The 16,299-nt window shown below is 32.4% G+C and overlaps 7 protein-coding genes across 7 annotated transcripts, besides 1 other annotated feature; 1 reads left to right on the top strand and 6 right to left on the bottom strand.

Moving 5' to 3' along the window:
* Positions 1-9,113: part of a mobile genetic element that runs on past the window's edge.
* TVAGG3_0878230 (DNA/RNA polymerases family) lies at positions 374-964 on the bottom strand (the record flags this gene model as incomplete). The annotated part of the gene is made up of 1 exon (XM_051250312.1): positions 374-964. One exon carries the CDS (start codon positions 962-964, stop codon positions 374-376), a length of 591 nt encoding a protein of 196 aa, XP_051085787.1.
* On the top strand, positions 4,529-4,681 carry TVAGG3_0878220 (uncharacterized protein; the record flags this gene model as incomplete). Its single annotated transcript, XM_051250311.1, has 1 exon — positions 4,529-4,681. One exon carries the CDS (start codon positions 4,529-4,531, stop codon positions 4,679-4,681), a length of 153 nt encoding a protein of 50 aa, XP_051085786.1.
* On the bottom strand, positions 7,283-7,525 carry TVAGG3_0878210 (serine threonine-protein phosphatase family; the record flags this gene model as incomplete). The annotated part of the gene is made up of 1 exon (XM_001309600.1): positions 7,283-7,525. One exon carries the CDS (start codon positions 7,523-7,525, stop codon positions 7,283-7,285), a length of 243 nt encoding a protein of 80 aa, XP_001309601.1.
* TVAGG3_0878200 (uncharacterized protein) lies at positions 7,543-7,725 on the bottom strand (the record flags this gene model as incomplete). The annotated part of the gene is made up of 1 exon (XM_001309601.2): positions 7,543-7,725. The coding sequence occupies one exon, from the start codon at positions 7,723-7,725 to the stop codon at positions 7,543-7,545; it is 183 nt and encodes a 60-aa protein (XP_001309602.2).
* A 253-nt stretch (positions 9,114-9,366) lies between the features above and the next one.
* TVAGG3_0878180 (spectrin binding) lies at positions 9,367-11,136 on the bottom strand (the record flags this gene model as incomplete). Its single annotated transcript, XM_001309602.1, has 1 exon — positions 9,367-11,136. One exon carries the CDS (start codon positions 11,134-11,136, stop codon positions 9,367-9,369), a length of 1,770 nt encoding a protein of 589 aa, XP_001309603.1.
* Positions 11,137-11,366: 230 nt separating this feature from the next.
* Positions 11,367-12,047, bottom strand: TVAGG3_0878170 (protein ubiquitination; the record flags this gene model as incomplete). The annotated part of the gene is made up of 1 exon (XM_001309603.1): positions 11,367-12,047. One exon carries the CDS (start codon positions 12,045-12,047, stop codon positions 11,367-11,369), a length of 681 nt encoding a protein of 226 aa, XP_001309604.1.
* A 341-nt stretch (positions 12,048-12,388) lies between these two features.
* Positions 12,389-16,031, bottom strand: TVAGG3_0878160 (uncharacterized protein; the record flags this gene model as incomplete). Its single annotated transcript, XM_001309604.1, has 1 exon — positions 12,389-13,675. One exon carries the CDS (start codon positions 13,673-13,675, stop codon positions 12,389-12,391), a length of 1,287 nt encoding a protein of 428 aa, XP_001309605.1.
* Positions 16,032-16,299: the final 268 nt, after the last annotated feature.

The following is a 16,299-nucleotide window of genomic DNA, read 5'->3' as shown; positions in this document are numbered from 1 at the left end:
GTTTGAAAGTCATTTAGAGTTTTCTCAAGACTTTCGTCTGAACGAACTGTAAAGATTTTCATTTCGTCAAATTTGTCTATTAGACCATCAGAACCTTTATATGCCCATAAAATATACTGCGAACATAAATGCGTTAGTTCTATTTGAAAACAAAACTCTTCTAAATCCTATTGCCTTTGCATCTGAAGGACTTTGAAGCAACGAATTGGATAGTCAAACCTGTATGCTCGGGATGAAATTTCTTCATCTGATATATTCCTACCAGCATTTGTAAAGATATAGTCTAACGGTTTTGTATCTGCTACTTTTGTTCTTTGTTTTTCAACCTGAAGCATTTAATATATGTAAAAATATATTGTTTTAAAAAACGTTTTTACTTCATGCAATGTTTTATTTCTGTGCCGTCTTCAAGTATGCCCCAATACTTACGCTTGGAGAGGACATGAACTTCGGAAAATACCTTATCTAGCTTAAAACAGCCCATCTTTTCACCGACCATTCCCATTTCAATGAGTTTGTTATAGCCTTCTTCGTTCGTCATGAGTGCGTCAATGTTCTCATAGTAAACCACAACTTTGGATTTGACCTCGGAGAAGAATTTGTTGTAGTTGTCAAGGACTGCTTTTGCGAACTGAGGGTAAGACCAATGTTCGACAATAGGTTTTAATGTGGTTACTAAGCCACTTTGACCTTGAGTGAATTCGTACTTCAAAACAAAAGGAGAAAACCTTTCAACAAAGTTGTCGACCTTCTCATAATGTTTACTCTTCATCTCTTGAGGTTTCTTAATGGAATATCCCCATGTCGAATTCATAAGCAATTTGAGTGTCATTGCAAGTTTGGGGTTTGAAGCTTTCCTAATATCATACAGTTGTTGTATGACTTTTCCAACTGTATAGTTCCTTCCCGGGAACTCACCATCTTCGTTTGGAATTCCAGTCGGAATATATTGGACAAACCTCATGTACGCAGCGTTAAGGTCGACATAGTATAATCTTTTCGTTTGAGTCGAACTTGTCGCAACCAATTGGTCCAGTTTGTGGAAATTCAAGTGAGCCTCTTATCTTCTGAGAAACTTCTCCTGTTATCTCATAAAAACATCGTCGAAGCAACCTGTTTCATATAAAACCTTCTGACCTAACTCAGATGCTCTCCAATACAATTTTGACGTCAATTGGATGTCTCAATGGAAGTTTATTTATAGCATCTTGAAGTTCTTGCAACCTCATTGGAAGTTCTTCTGGTTCAGGTTGGTATCGAACATACCAACTCCTTGTGGAATTGTGTACTTCTTTGTACTAGAACTTTGTCTGGAACAACTTTTGGTCTTGCTAACAATGAAAAGTTTGTTTCGTCTTTTGGTACAAAAGTTTCTGTCAGCTTGTCATCTGGAATTGGTTCCAACAAACCTTTCTCGAAAAGAATGTTTACAGCTCTGACAATGTTGCACTTGCCTTTTCCGAACAATGGGTTTGTAAGACTTTCGTTCAACATGAAGTGGTTGTGGCAATTACAATCTTCAACCATGGTAAATTGAACTCAACAACATAGTCGTCATGTGAAGAACCTTTAGCTGTAGGTATGTTGACTCGGATATTGACATTTGCCAACGGTGCAATTTTTGCCAATTGACCTCTGAGAATGTACCTTGTCTTCACACATGACTCAAGATACTTCATTCTTCATCTGTAACAAGACCAGAGTTCCTGAGACATGTAAGAATACAAGGTTCATTGACAATTGTTTCAATTGAATTGTAAATTCCATACCTTGTCAAGTCAATGTCAGACTTATTTATGAAGGGGAAGTATCCAGCATGTTGTCTGACTGCTTGAGGGTTAGGTTGGTGCCATTCGAACTTGACACTTGCAATTCCTTCAATTGCATTCAAAATGTCTGAGTCGGAGTCAAACATTTGTTCTCTCTTTGTAGTCTTGAAAGCGTCAAGAAGTTTTGCGGCTGTTTGTTCATTGCCATGTGCATAGTAAATGTGACCATCCAAATCTGTTATGGTCAATCTGAGATCGTGTCCTTTCTTATTTCCGTCTTGAATTGCAGCAAGTACTCCCATGAAGCCTTCTTTGTTCTTTACCTTCGTCAAAGTTTACTGTAAAGGTTCGACCAGATGTAATTTGACTTCTAACTTCACGATACTTTCATATGCATATCTTGTTCTTTCCATGGGAGCATGACCATCCTCTGCACTACCTTTTTTCCTTCTCAAAGGATGCAATTGTTCGTCATGTTTCCAGTAGAATCTGGCAAAGCCGTCGTGTCCTTCAACTTGAGGTTCACTAACATCGAAAGGCATGTCCATAAGACGTTCTTCTTCTAACCTCTCTAGTTGTTTGGATAATTGGCACGTGCTGTTTCCAAATCCATTTCGTAGCGAAGACCAGACAATTTGTCATAGACTTTTATGGGTCTTCCTTCCTATATTTAAAAATTCTTCGAAACTCTCCAACCATATTTTTGTAAACTCTGCTTTTATTCTAGCAGACTTTCTATCCATTCTATATGGGGCATTTTTATAAAAATAAAAAAATGTTTTTTCTTTACTTTACATAACCGCCTGCTGCAATAAGTCTTTGACGCCAACCCATACAGCTAATGAAGGTTGACTTGGTTTAGTTTGGAAACTAAACTTTGTTTTGGTTTATCTTCATTTTGTTTTTCTTCTTCTATCGGTTTTTCTCACTTTTCGGTTCCTCTGACTTTTACCTCACCTGCAGGAACAGTTGTGTCGTCAACATCTTCATAAATATCATATGCCATTTTTTTGTTTTTCCTTTCAACTTTTGTTTGTGTTGTTGTAAAAGTTTAGAATATTTCGACTCTAAGTCAATGAGATTTCTATAATGAACTGTTGGTCAGTGAAATAAACTTTTCCATCTGTTGTCTCGAAAGCTCCTTCAGACTTCAATATTTTATTTGTGAGAGTCTGTTTCTTTTTTGAGATACTAGCCGTTCCATTTCTATGAAAAGTGACTTTGTAGTTAGGGTTTGTATTTCCAGACCTGGCACTTTCTATTATTGAATTTTCTCTTCATCTGTAAGTTCTTTACAGGTTTTGACAATGGTTCTGAACTTTTTGTTTGTGGGGGTCAAATCTACCGTTTCAACTTCTTCGGTCATTCATCTCAGTAAAAAATTTTAGTTTGGTTTTTCAACTGTGTTTAGGTTTTTTAAGTCGGTCTAAAACTTCCTGTATAGGAAGAACTTGACAAACACTGGTGTAACTGCTGAATCGACAAATCCATCTTGAACCCATTTGTCTCAATGCTGTATTGTTCATTTCATATCAGTAAAAAATTTTACATTCCCCACGTTTGAGGCGGTTGAGGTTGGTTATTGTTTACCCATTGTTTGCATGGTTATATCCTCTGTTAAAGAATCTTTCACCTTGGTCCATATAGTGTCCTGCTTGGTTATAGTAGTCATTTGCTTTGTTATAATAGTTTCCTGCTTGTCTTCCTACATTGTCCATCCATCCTTGAACTTTCCTCTGTTTCAGGATTTGGAATAAGATTTGTGCATCTCGTGCTACATCCCAACCTTTCTGTACAGTTTGTATAATAGGTTGTGCTTTCTCTTTCAGTATACCTAATGTACTCAAATCTTCCTTCCAATTCCAAATGCACCTCTGGCTATTTCCCACTGCGGGCAAAATCTGGATGCAACTCCTGCCTAATGCGCCAAATAAACCCATTTCTATAGGGTAAAAAATGACGAATCCGAACAAGGACCCCTATGTTTCTAAAGCGACAAAAAAAGCACTCATGATAAAAATCTTTAGTTCAACACCAAATGCTTGTTTATGGATATCTTGGAAAACATTCCGAGTATAGAGAAGATGGACCACCATACTGGCTAATATTTGTCGGTCAAAACACAAGATACTGTGAAGCCATACCATTATGGTCCAAAAATATTTTAGATGTGAAAACTGCTTTGACAATATTCGTTGACAAATACCATCCAACAAAACTGACATCTGACTGTGAAAGTTCTTTCAAATCAGATGATATTAAAAACTATCTGCGTTCAAAAAATGTAAACCAATATTTCATTGTCGACCAAAACCATTCTGCTCTTGGTGTCATTGACGATGTATAAAAATGTTAAGAGACTTAAACCAACCACAAGGTGGTGAAGCAAATGAAATGTCATATGACGACAAATATAGACACTTCTCCATGGCAAAGATGAGACAAGTTTTAAATATTTACAATAGCCGTAAACAAAAAGGTTTGGGAAACCACTCCCCCGAAGAAATGAAAAACAACCCTGACTTAGAGAAAGACTATATATTTAATAATTTAGTCAAAAGAGACAAACAAGAAAGAATGCCGGGCTTCAAACTTCAGAAAGGTGACAAAGTAAAAATAGAAATACCTAAACGCGACCCATATGAAAATACTATTGACTATGACAACAATGGAACCCGACAGGTACTCACATTCGTGTTCGTAAAAATAGAAGAAAGTATACAAGAGAATATTATGAAGTTTTAGGCAAACATGGCAAAATGTACACACTGCAAGCAGAAGATAAAACTACTATTGTCAGACCTCGTTTCAAACTTGTCAAAGTTCAAGGTGGTATACTTTCAAAGACAGTTCCTAACAAATATAAGACAACTCCAGACGAATATGCTAAAGAAGTTGAAAATGACGACTAAGCAATTCTATACCATGCGTAAACTGTCATGTAAGGTGGCATGTATTCTTTACTTTGTCCCGTTGTTTGTGTATATCCTGTAACGAAATGTGTATGGTTTCCTTCTCCCTGAGTGTCACTCCAGTAACAATTTATAGCAAACTTAACGTTGTCTTTAACATCATATCCTTTACCTTTTGTCATTCCTGACCAATCCCAATATCTATGCTTATGCCAACCTGCTTGAGATGTACTTAAATCTATGTAATGACTGTGTGCAGGTAAATTTTCACCTGAAATTGTTTTACTTCCACCTGTTTCCTTTGAAGAGTTTGCACAATACAAAAACCTGTCGACTATTTGTTCCCATGCACCAACACCAAACATTACTTGAGGACCTCTTGCATCCATAGATGTATAAATAGAACCTACTGGGTTCATTAAATCAAACATATGAGATATTATAGGATTGTCTCTTTTGAACTTAAAATATAGTGCAACTATTTCAGGTTTCTTCTGGTTCATGTCGGAATATTTTTTATAATATAATCTTATGTTTTCGGGGTAGGTAAAATCTTGACTATAATATTTATTTCTGTCATCTGTATAATAATATACTATTCTCGTTTTTTCTATTGCATTATATCTTTTATATCTATAATAATCTAAATATAATGTTAGCTTTTGTTCATCTACATGTGGTGTTCTGACGTCATCTCCATAGTCATAATAATATGGTGCTGGAGCTGGGTCAGGCAATGTCATATCTGCCATTTCATAAACTCTTAAATATTTCTTTTGTTCGTCTCCATATAAGTTTAAGTAGCAGTTGTTGTCTAATGGAACTTTAACTTGTGTACCATCATTCTTTTTATAGCTTACATACATTTCATTGTTATTTTTCGGAATGAGTTTATACCGTGTACCATTTCTTAAGGAATGTACAAACTGCCATCTAAAATATTTATTTTCTTCATCGACAGAAAAGTCGCCAACAATAGTTTCAATATTTTTTGTTGTTCCTATCAAACTTTGGTATATTTCATTCACATATTCCTTATCTGCTTATTTCAAGGCTAACGTTTAAGTCTGTTATTTCAGATATAGAATGTGTATGTCCAACGTCACTTTCCTGTTAAGGTTCTTGTAAGTTTGTAATATTTGCAATGGTATGTGTATGTCCAACGTCACTTTTCCTGTTTAAGGTTTCTTGTAAGTTTGTAATATTTGCAATGGTATGTGTATGAGTCTTATCTGCTTTTGTCTCTAATGTTCCTTAAGACTTGGTATTTGGTTAATATAATGTATATGAGTCTTTTTAGAATATTCGTTTTCAGCTCTTGTCACTTCACTTGACATTTTATTGTCAACATATGTTTTGTCTGCTAGTTCAGGATGAGTATGTTCTTTTGTTGCATAAGCATTGTTAGCTCTTTCTTCTTCTTTTGCTATTGCATCGTCTACATATTCTTTGTCAGCTTTGTTGTCAACATCTGCTTTCAAAAGAAGTTCATTTATAGGTTTCTCGTTTAAAGTTCCTTTTGTTGGATTTATACAGACAGTAATGTTCTTATTGTCTTGAAACAGAAACTCATCTGTCATTGGGTTTAATGTCAGTTTTAAGTTTCCTTCTTTCAATGACTCAGATATCTTAGAATAGTTTGAAAAGTTTGTGTGTGTTCTTATTTAGAGCTTGCATAATGAGTTGTCGGTTATGTTGTATTTCTCTCATAGACGCTGTTTCATTTGACATTTTATTCTAGATAAAATATGCTTCCAATAGAAAAGAAAATTCAAGAGTTGCTACAACTAAACATTAGATGAACTTTTTACTAATGTCGGTCAAAAGTTTGAGACAGAGACCGTAAAGCATGAAGGCTATCGTTTTGACTACCCATTAAGATGGCTAAGAGACCCATCTGTCACAAAAGCTATTGGCTTTCGTAGAATAAAATTTGTGTCTGTAGAAGATAAAAGTTTTCCATTTATTGTAAAGTTTCATATAGATTATATATCTGAAGGGAAACGAAAAATGTGGGAAGAAATTGAGCTAATACAAGTTGACCTTTCATCTTCTCTACAGACTGCGTTAAAAATATAGAAGATAAAATAAATTCATGTTATGCAAATATGCTGATGAATATGCGAATACCGATAGCACACTTTATGTGAGAATTGTATATGACAAACAAAATTCACAAGTGTCATTTCAAATCTACGAAGACAATCCAAATAAAGACGAACAAATATATACAGAATTCACTGCAATGTCATGGTATATTATTTGCAAAGAATGTTAAAATCAGAAAGTCGAACTTCCTTTAGCAAATATTTACAGTCGATATGCAAGAGATGAACCATATTTATTTAAAGATGTTTTCGACCAAGATGCTGTGATAGTTCATGCTTCATTTTCTGGCGCCCCAAAACTCTTTCTTATGCTTGGCAAATGACTTTTACGAAAAACCTACAAAGTTATACGAACCACCAAGTGGAAGTATTTCAGACTTTCAAGTATGGTTTACTACAGATGGAAGAAAAAGAATAATTCCATTATACCATGCGTTTTACTTAGAACTTAGTTTCATATACAACTACTATCGAACGGTAAAAATATAATTTTTTAATACGGTTGAGGTGTTGGATTTGGTTGCCAACTAGACTGTGGTGCAGGTTCAGGCTGTTGTATAACAGGAGCTTGTTCTTCTGGTTCAGGGTCTTTAGGTATAATACCAACGAACTGACCTACTCTTTTACCAATATTTTTGACACCGTTCCATACTCCTCTTCCTACGGTTTTTATTCCATTCCATATACCTCTTCCAACATTTCGAAAGAAGTTTCCTATTCTTCCAAAGAAACCCATTTACTATATGTAAAAATCTAATGTCCGCCTAGTCTCTTACGTTTCCTGTTGAGTTCCATAGCATTCTTTAACTGGAGCTCATACATTCTGTTTCTCCTCTGGTAGAAAACATATTCTGGGTCAACTCCTGTGTTCGCGTCATCTGCATAAAGTTGTTTATATCCCACTTCAGGGTTTGTATAAAACTCTTTCCATCTCATATTTGCATACCATGGTGGCAAACCTACGCAGCGTCATTTGACATGGCAGTTTGCATTTGTACATCTGTTGGCACTTGACCAACATAGTTTGCCATTGCAGTTTGTATTCTAACTTCATTTGGAATATTCTCTGGGTTTGGTTGTCCAGGTTGCTGTGCATTCGCTAAGTTCTGTGCGTCCATTTAATATTAGATAAAAATATCTCTTACGAGTACATATACTGAACATTTGCAGGCATTGGTTCATCTTCATATTCTCTGTACTTTTCTGCCACGTCAAATAAATAAATGACACAATGGAAAAAGCCTAAAACAAGTAGTCCTATTTCAAACCACATTTACTTACTAATAAAATTTCTTTATTGTGACACTTTCTCCAGTTTATAGGACCTCTCTCATATTCTATCTTGTCATATATAAACTCATAGTCATGTATGTCTCTAACCATCTCATAACGGTTTCCAAACCACTTTTATCGGATGTAAAGTAAAAGCATGGATGGTTATGTATAACGTCTAAAGTTTCTAAAGAGTCTCTCAAAGTCCAGTCTACTTGGTATTGAAAATCCCATGTGTTATAGAACGGCGGGTCCACTATAAAGAAAACATTTTCCTTGTCTTTATATTTTTCATACAAATCTGTCCAATGACATCTCACAAACTCTATACCCTCAATATATTTTTCTATGTTCTCTTTGAAAACATTTGTATAGTTAAGATATAAAACTTTTGACATAAGTGTTTCAATGTCATGAACTCTTATAGCACCACTATATAATAGTCTAGCAGATATACTATTCCAGTCTATATATTCTGCTTTTTTCAAAACCTCTCTCACAATATTTTTCTTATCTAATGGTATACGTTCCATCTTACCTATAGGTATCTTTTCTTTTAACTCTTTCAATATATTGTTTGTGTCTGGAATATGTTTGAGACGGTCCATATAGTTGTCGAAGTCATTGCATATAATCTTTGAGTCTGGGAATATTATATGGCACAAATGGGATATATAGAAACTTCCACCGAACAAATCTACAAATGTTAGACCATTCGGTAGTTTCTTGAGTTCTCTCAATATAATATCTTTACATCTACTCTTATTTCCAAAGAACGGTAACGGTGGTTTTGTAAAATTCATTTATATATAATAATAAAAATGTTTTTACCCGAAAAGTGACAGAAAAGTGACAAAACATGAAAACATATATAATTTGTGAAAAGCGACACCATTAATATGATGTAAATAACAACGGTTTTGGTTTTTATCACCGGCTGGTCGGCTGGGGTTCGGTCCTCCTCTTGGGTCTTGGGCAAAATTCTTAGGGCTAGAGGGCACGAAGTGCCTGGAAGCCCCACTACCTTTTTTTTTTTTTTTTTTTTTTTTTTTTGTGGTTTGAAATGATATTATCATATTTTCACTTATTAATTAAGATGGAGCTGAAACAAATCAATATTTTTCATTTCTTAAATGCATAATGCTATTTTTAAAATCAATTTTTCAAATTTAAGGTCTCAGTAAGCTCCAGTTTTAAGGACACGGATACTTTAAAATTTAAGAAATAAACACATAAATTAATAAGGTTAATTTTCGGCACTTCACACAAGTTGTTACAGGACACAAGTGGACAGAATCTTTTTTTTTATAAGATGAGATCAATATCTGAGAGAACATCAGCGATAGCTTTTGAAACTGGAGTTTGTCCAAGATTATTCACCGCATCGATGTCCGCGCCATGTGAAATTAATAGATGTGTAATATCTGAGGAATGAAGTTTTGCTGCAAAATGAAGAGGAGTATTCATTGAAGCATCTCTTTCGTTTACATTTGCGCCAGAAGAAATAAGAAGTTCTGCAACTTCAAAACCGTTTCCTTGAACTGCGGCAAAAAGTGCGGTTTGTCCATTAATTTTTGCATTGATGTCAATTCCATGAGATATATAAAGTTTTACTCTTTCAAGATCATTATATTTTGCCGCATAAAAAAGAACATTGTTACCATTGTGATCAATTCCGTCGAATTTTGCACCGTGCGAGATAAGAAGATCTATTATTTCAGGTTTATTTTCCTGTGCTGCTAATTGAAGAGCTGAATCTCCGTTTTTGTTTTGCTTGTCAATATCTGCACCGTGTGAAATAAGAAGTTCAGCGATTTCTTTATGACCTCTAAAAACTGCTGAAGAAAGCATATTAAATCTATGTAATTCTTCGTTGACATTTGCACCATGTGAAATCAAAATTTCTACAATCTCTTTACTATTTCTGTAAATAGCTAAGTCAAGAGATTTTGCGGTAGGTTTTGCGCCATATGAAAGAAGAAGTTCTATAATTTCAATATTTTTTTCATCAACTGCGATTTCAATAGGTTTAACAACTTTGATGAGTGTTTCACACTCTATGGATACATGATGTGATAATAATAGTTCAACGATTTCTTTCATATTATATTGAACTGCCAAATGGATTGGATATCCTCCATCATTACAAAAATGATCTCTCTGATTGAGATCTGCACCATGTAAAATGAAATATTTGCAAAGTGATGGTATGCGAAAATGCATTGCATCACATAATCTTTCTTTGAAATTCTTATCATGATCTAATGTAATAAAAAATGCTTCAAGATTATCATAATCATAGTAATAATGACTATCAACTGGTAAATTGTATTCGTTGACTAAAAAACTAACAAAATCAATGTTATGTGATATAATTGCATAACGCATTGTATTGGCATTTGGCTGCACAACCTTCAAACATTCGCTCATTATTTCTGGATTTCCTCCAAGAAATGAATAATTAAGGCAATTTTCATTGATTTCTGCATTAAATTTCGTCCTTAAAAACTTAAAACAACGTGCTGCGCCATAATAGCAACATAATTCAAGATATGAATAAGTGTTTTCATAATACATAACTCGTGGATTTAAAAAATCGTATATAACTTGATTTATATCAAAATCAGTTGTCTCTGTAAAGGATATAAATGATTTTATGTCATCATCCATTATAGATTTGTAAATTGAGTTTTTGTCAAGATAATCAAATGAGATATGTTTAAATCTCTTTTTGGGATTATAGCAAAAACCATATTTTTCGTAAACAAGTTTATCTAAACCAGGAATTATCCTTTCGATATTCTCCAAATGATAATCTTCTTTTATTTTTTCGAAGATTCGGAAATATGACATTAAATAGCGGTTGTTGTATACAACAGCAGCATTAATAGAATTTTCAATTATATATTTCGGTGATCGTAAGTTTGTTTCAATCAATTTGGTTTTAATATCTGTGTAAATTTTGTCGATTTCATCTTCGTTGTATGTATTGAGCCTGTATAATGATTTGAAAACATCATTATAATCTTTATACAACTCAAATAGCTCTGCGATACTAAAATCACCCTCACACATAAATTTTGTAAAGTTGTAATGTAACTTTTTTTATTCAAAAAAAAAGTTTCATGAAATGAATTGATTCTATTGTTTGGTGTTTATCTGTCTGCAAGCTCTTGTATCATAATTATCACGATATTCAAAAACAAGATTGTCTTCGTTTGGAAATGTCACAAAATACATGATTTTCTAATTATTTTTTTTTATTTGTTTATTCACATTCGGAAGTGTATATATATATATCATCATTATATGTTAAAACATTTATTTTTTGCACCATGTAAAATAAGAAGTTCGGCTATTTCTTTATAATTATTCCATGTTGCATAATGAAGAGCGGTTTTCCCAACTTTATCTTTTGTATTGATATTTGCACCATGCGAAAGAAGAAGTTTGACTGTTTCTTTCCTATTATTTTCTACTGCAATATGAAGAGCTGTTCTTCCTCTTTTATCTTTTTCATAGATATTTGCACCATTTGAAATAAGAAGTTCAGCTGTTTCTTTACTATTAGAAATTGCTGCTTTATTATGAAGAGCGGTTTCTCTATCTTTATCTTTTTCGTTGATATATATACTATGTGAAATAAGAAGTTCGGCTGTTTCTTTATTATTATAAAGTGCTGCAATATGAAGAGCAGTTTTTCCATCTAAAAGCTTTTTATTGACATATACACCTAATGAAAGGAAATATTTATCAAGGGATGTAATATTAAACATCGGTGAAGAAATCAAGCAGCTGATTAAATTATTCGATTGATCGTAAAAAACTAAAAATGAATCAAGATTATTATAATTTGCGCAAGCATATAAGTCGATACTTATACCGTACTCATTCATTAAGAATGTTATAAAATCAATGTTATGTGAAATAATTGCATATTCCATGCATTCTTTATCTGTTTCTTGATGTTTCAAACATTCACTCATTTACTCTGGATTTCTTCCCAAAAATGAAAATCTGAGACATTTTTTGTTATTTTTGAGTTAAATTTAGTTCTTAAGAACTTGGAACTATCAACTGCTCCATAGTAACAATATAATTCAAGTAATGAAAATATATTTTCATCAGTAGTTACTATAGGTCTATTAAAATCTCTAAATAAGTTGCTTTTAAGTTGTTGATTTTCATCAAATCCTTTTCTTTCAGTCAATGGAATAAATATTTTTAAGTCATTATTCATATGATCCGAAATTTTTCAATTCTTATTTACTCTATTCACTGATTCATTTCATTATTTAGGAAGCAATGGAGTCAGTAAGATTTATCGTTAGTATCGTTTGTTCATGAACTGAGGCCATCGTTTAAAATGATATTCCAAAAATTCACTGAAATAAGGATGAAGGCATTGGCCGAGAGTCTTAAATACATCCTTTGTTTGATATTCACTTTCATCTTTATGCTGCTCATATTCGTTAAGAAGTATTTTTTCAAGTTCTCCATGAATGTTATATTTCTTCAGACCTTTTTTGACTAAATTTTCATATACATTTTGTTTTGAAGGGAATTTAACATTTTTCTTTCCATCAATACGTGATTGTGCTGCCTTGCAAAACTTGACTAAGTCTTTAGATCTAAAAGGATAGTTATCATCTGCTTTTTTGATTGCATAAGCATACTTGTGAAGTTTAAATGCACAAATATATGTTGAAAACAAATTCTTCTCTGGATTATCCAAAATATGTTGTGAGTTATGTAACTCCTTAAGAAAGGCTGCACTTCCGTATTTTATTCGTATTTGTTTGTCTTCCTTCCAAAGTTTTGTCAATTGCTTGGCTTGCGTGCTATGAGTTTCGATTATTGGGCTGTTTTCTCTGATATAAGCAAGCAATGACAAAGCTGTTAATGCAATATCATTTGAAATATAAGGAATTAAATCGATATAAATCGGAACAATTTCGGAATTACTTTTACCTTGGTTTTCATAAATCAATCTCGGAAAATCAATTGATGACTTTAATTCTAATTGCTCTTTAGCTGCAGCTAATTGTTTGCAGGGAAAATCAATTTGATTAATTGTATCTTTAAGACTTAATGTTGAGCAGAAAAATGGAATTCCTGAATTTGATCTGTACTGAGTATCTATAACTGTGTGACATTTGACAACTCCATTCTTATCTGGCAATCCATTAACAGGAATTCCAAGCTTCATTAAGCCAAGAACATCGCGAACAATATCAAAGAAAATCGTATAAACATAATAATTTGTGAATACCGATCTTAATGCTTTCTTCACATCGTCATCTGGATCAATTATGATGAATCCGTCTTGTAGATCAATGGTTTCATTTCTTTTTCCCGTAATTTTATATCGAATAAAGTCTTTTTTATTTGCAAAACACTCTGCAAATTGTAGAACGAATACATCACATAGTTCTATTTCATTGATTTTACCTTCAGTGTCAACAGTAAAGAAATATGAACTCTTTATATGATTATTCAAGTTGAAAATGACTGAATTGCAGTAATTGATAAGCTTATCTTTATTTTGGTTCTTGTATACAATTGTGTGCGTACGCCCTGTAATTGGACATACATATTCATTGGGAACAATCATCTTTTTAGAACTAAAAAAATTTAAATTGAGTGTCTTATGAAAATTTTTTATTAGATTTTTTATCATGATGCATCTATTCTTTTTCTTTATGAAGTGGAACTTGAATACTTTTTTCCTAATTTAAATAATTTTATATATATCTTCTTGACTTTCACTCGTTTAGAGAATAAATGATTTCCTGTTTACATATTTTGATGCAATAATGAATTAAACCACTTATATTTGAGCATTTTGTGATAGGATTGTGCCATTAATATAAACTAAGATAGAAAACCATTAAAATGCTAATGATTTAAAATGAGTTTGTTTCTGCTATTGTAATGAATGATATGAACTTGATATTGTTGAATTGAAGATATTTCTGTAAGAATATAACAACTTCATGATATTGTCCATTTTCAGCATCTCGATTAAATATTTTTTATCAAATGGGTCATCGAGTCATAATTAAACAATATACTTATGCATATTTTATTTATTCTCTTGATAACAAACTATTCTCGAAAGGAAATTTTTATAATTATTTCCTTTTCGTTTTGCCTTTTTGATTGAATTAGATAGCCTGCAATTATCGAGTATATTTTTATTTAGGGAATATTTGCATTCTGAGCTGTTAACAATGCTATTAAATTCAATTGAGTTTAAGGAAGCTGAATTATCATCAGAGAATGTATTAATAACAACAATCGAACCTTTATTGGTGTAATAAGTAGTAGTAGTTACGAATTTGTTGATAATGCAACAATAGCATATATTTAGTATTGTTCCAATTAGTCTTCCATCACTGCTAGAATCATTGTTTTCGATATAATTGCATGCTATTGCAGAAATGTATTTATTATTTGAGGAAGCATGCCAAGCTAATGCAAAAGGTTGGGAGAAGAATTTACTTTGTAATTGATTATTTGATCGAATTGTGGTATATTTTACGAACGAATTTGAAGAAACTGACATCATTGAGTAACCGAAAACAATTCCAACTTTATTTGAGGTGATATTGCACTGATCAATGATTTGTTTGCCATGTGTCAGGCCGAGGAGAACAAGATAGCTGTCTATTTTACCACAATCAAAAATTATTGAATCATTTTGTTCGTTTTTAGAATTTTCAATTTCGGAAACTTTTACGCAAAAAGAAGTGCTTCATCTTTATTTATCGATTTAATATATGAATTTCGTTTCTGAGCAAACTGTCCTTTATCACTAAAATAAAGAGAACCGCCTGGTTATAAAATATTTCCAGATCTCATCAAAACATATCAAAAAGTATTATGAATCCAAAACTTATTGCGTTCAAATATTGCTTGAGAATATTTTATTTATTGCTATTTATTCCTTTGAGTATATATCATCGTTAAAAGTAATGTTTTGAATTTGTTTTGAAAATTATTTGCTTTTTTCTTAGCTTTGTAAATGGATATAGATGAAATTATGTCACAGTTGTCATGAATTTTTTCATCGAAAAAATAATTGCACTCTGAACTTTCAATCATGCTAATAAATTCTACAGAGTTTGAGGTTGAATTGTTATCAGTAAATGAATTACTGACTACAATTGAACCACTTTCGATATAAAAAGTTGTTTTAACTGCTTTGTTTAAAATACAGCAATGGCAAACATATAGATTCGATAATGCTCCAATCAATCTTCCATCATCACTTGCATCATTATTTTCTACATAGTTGCATGCTATTACAGAAATAGATTTATTTTTCGAAGAATAATGCCAAGCTAATGCGACAGGGTCTAAAAATTCACTCGCAAGTTGATTATTAGATCGAACTGTTGTATATTTAACGAACAAATCTGAGGTAGCAAACATTGCATAGCCTGATACAGTGCCAACTTTATTCGAAGTAATGTTACATCGATCAATTATTTGTTTACCATTCTTCAGTGTTAGGAGAGCAACACAATTATTTAATTGGCCACAATCAAAAATGGTTGATTCATTTATTTCATTTTTATAATTTTCAATTTCTGAAACAGATACATGAAAAGAAGGACTCAAAGCAGTGTTTGTCGATTTAATATATAAGTTTTGTTTCTGAGCAAATTGACCATTATTATCAAAATAAAGGGAACCTCCTAACTGTTTGCCTGAACTACAATTCTCAAAATTAGTTGTAACTACAAGACATTTTGTTTCATCATTGGATGTGTGGAAGCGGATGGCTCCAGTTTCGCTTAAATTATAGAATCGTGATGATAAGATGAAATAATTTAAGTTGTCAGATTTATTAATGAAGTCATAATGCTCTGAATACGATGTATTGAAATCAGAATCATGGAATATCTCGTGCCATATATCATCATAATGTAATCTTAACTTCTAAAAACTTAAAATTGACCAAATCTTTCAAAAGAAATGTGTCACTTTTAGCATTTGACTTTTTTTTATTCTCGTAATAAAATGCGAGAATTAAAATATTGATTATGTTTTATTTATTGTATTCATTCATTTTAACATTAATATTGACTAAATGACATTAATGATGCGCCCACTACTTTCTGGCTTATCCTTTAATAATAGTAATAGAGTTGTCATTTTCAAGACGATAGGAGTCTTTTAGAATTAATAAAACACCAAAACACTCCTATTCCGATGTTTACCAGTGTGGAA

This window comes from Trichomonas vaginalis, chromosome VI (assembly GCF_026262505.1).
Source record: "Trichomonas vaginalis G3 chromosome VI, whole genome shotgun sequence".
In the NCBI taxonomy this organism is placed as follows: domain Eukaryota; phylum Parabasalia; order Trichomonadida; family Trichomonadidae; genus Trichomonas; species Trichomonas vaginalis.
Note: the sequence above shows the minus strand (reverse complement) of the source record. Positions and strands in the feature narration are given on the sequence as shown.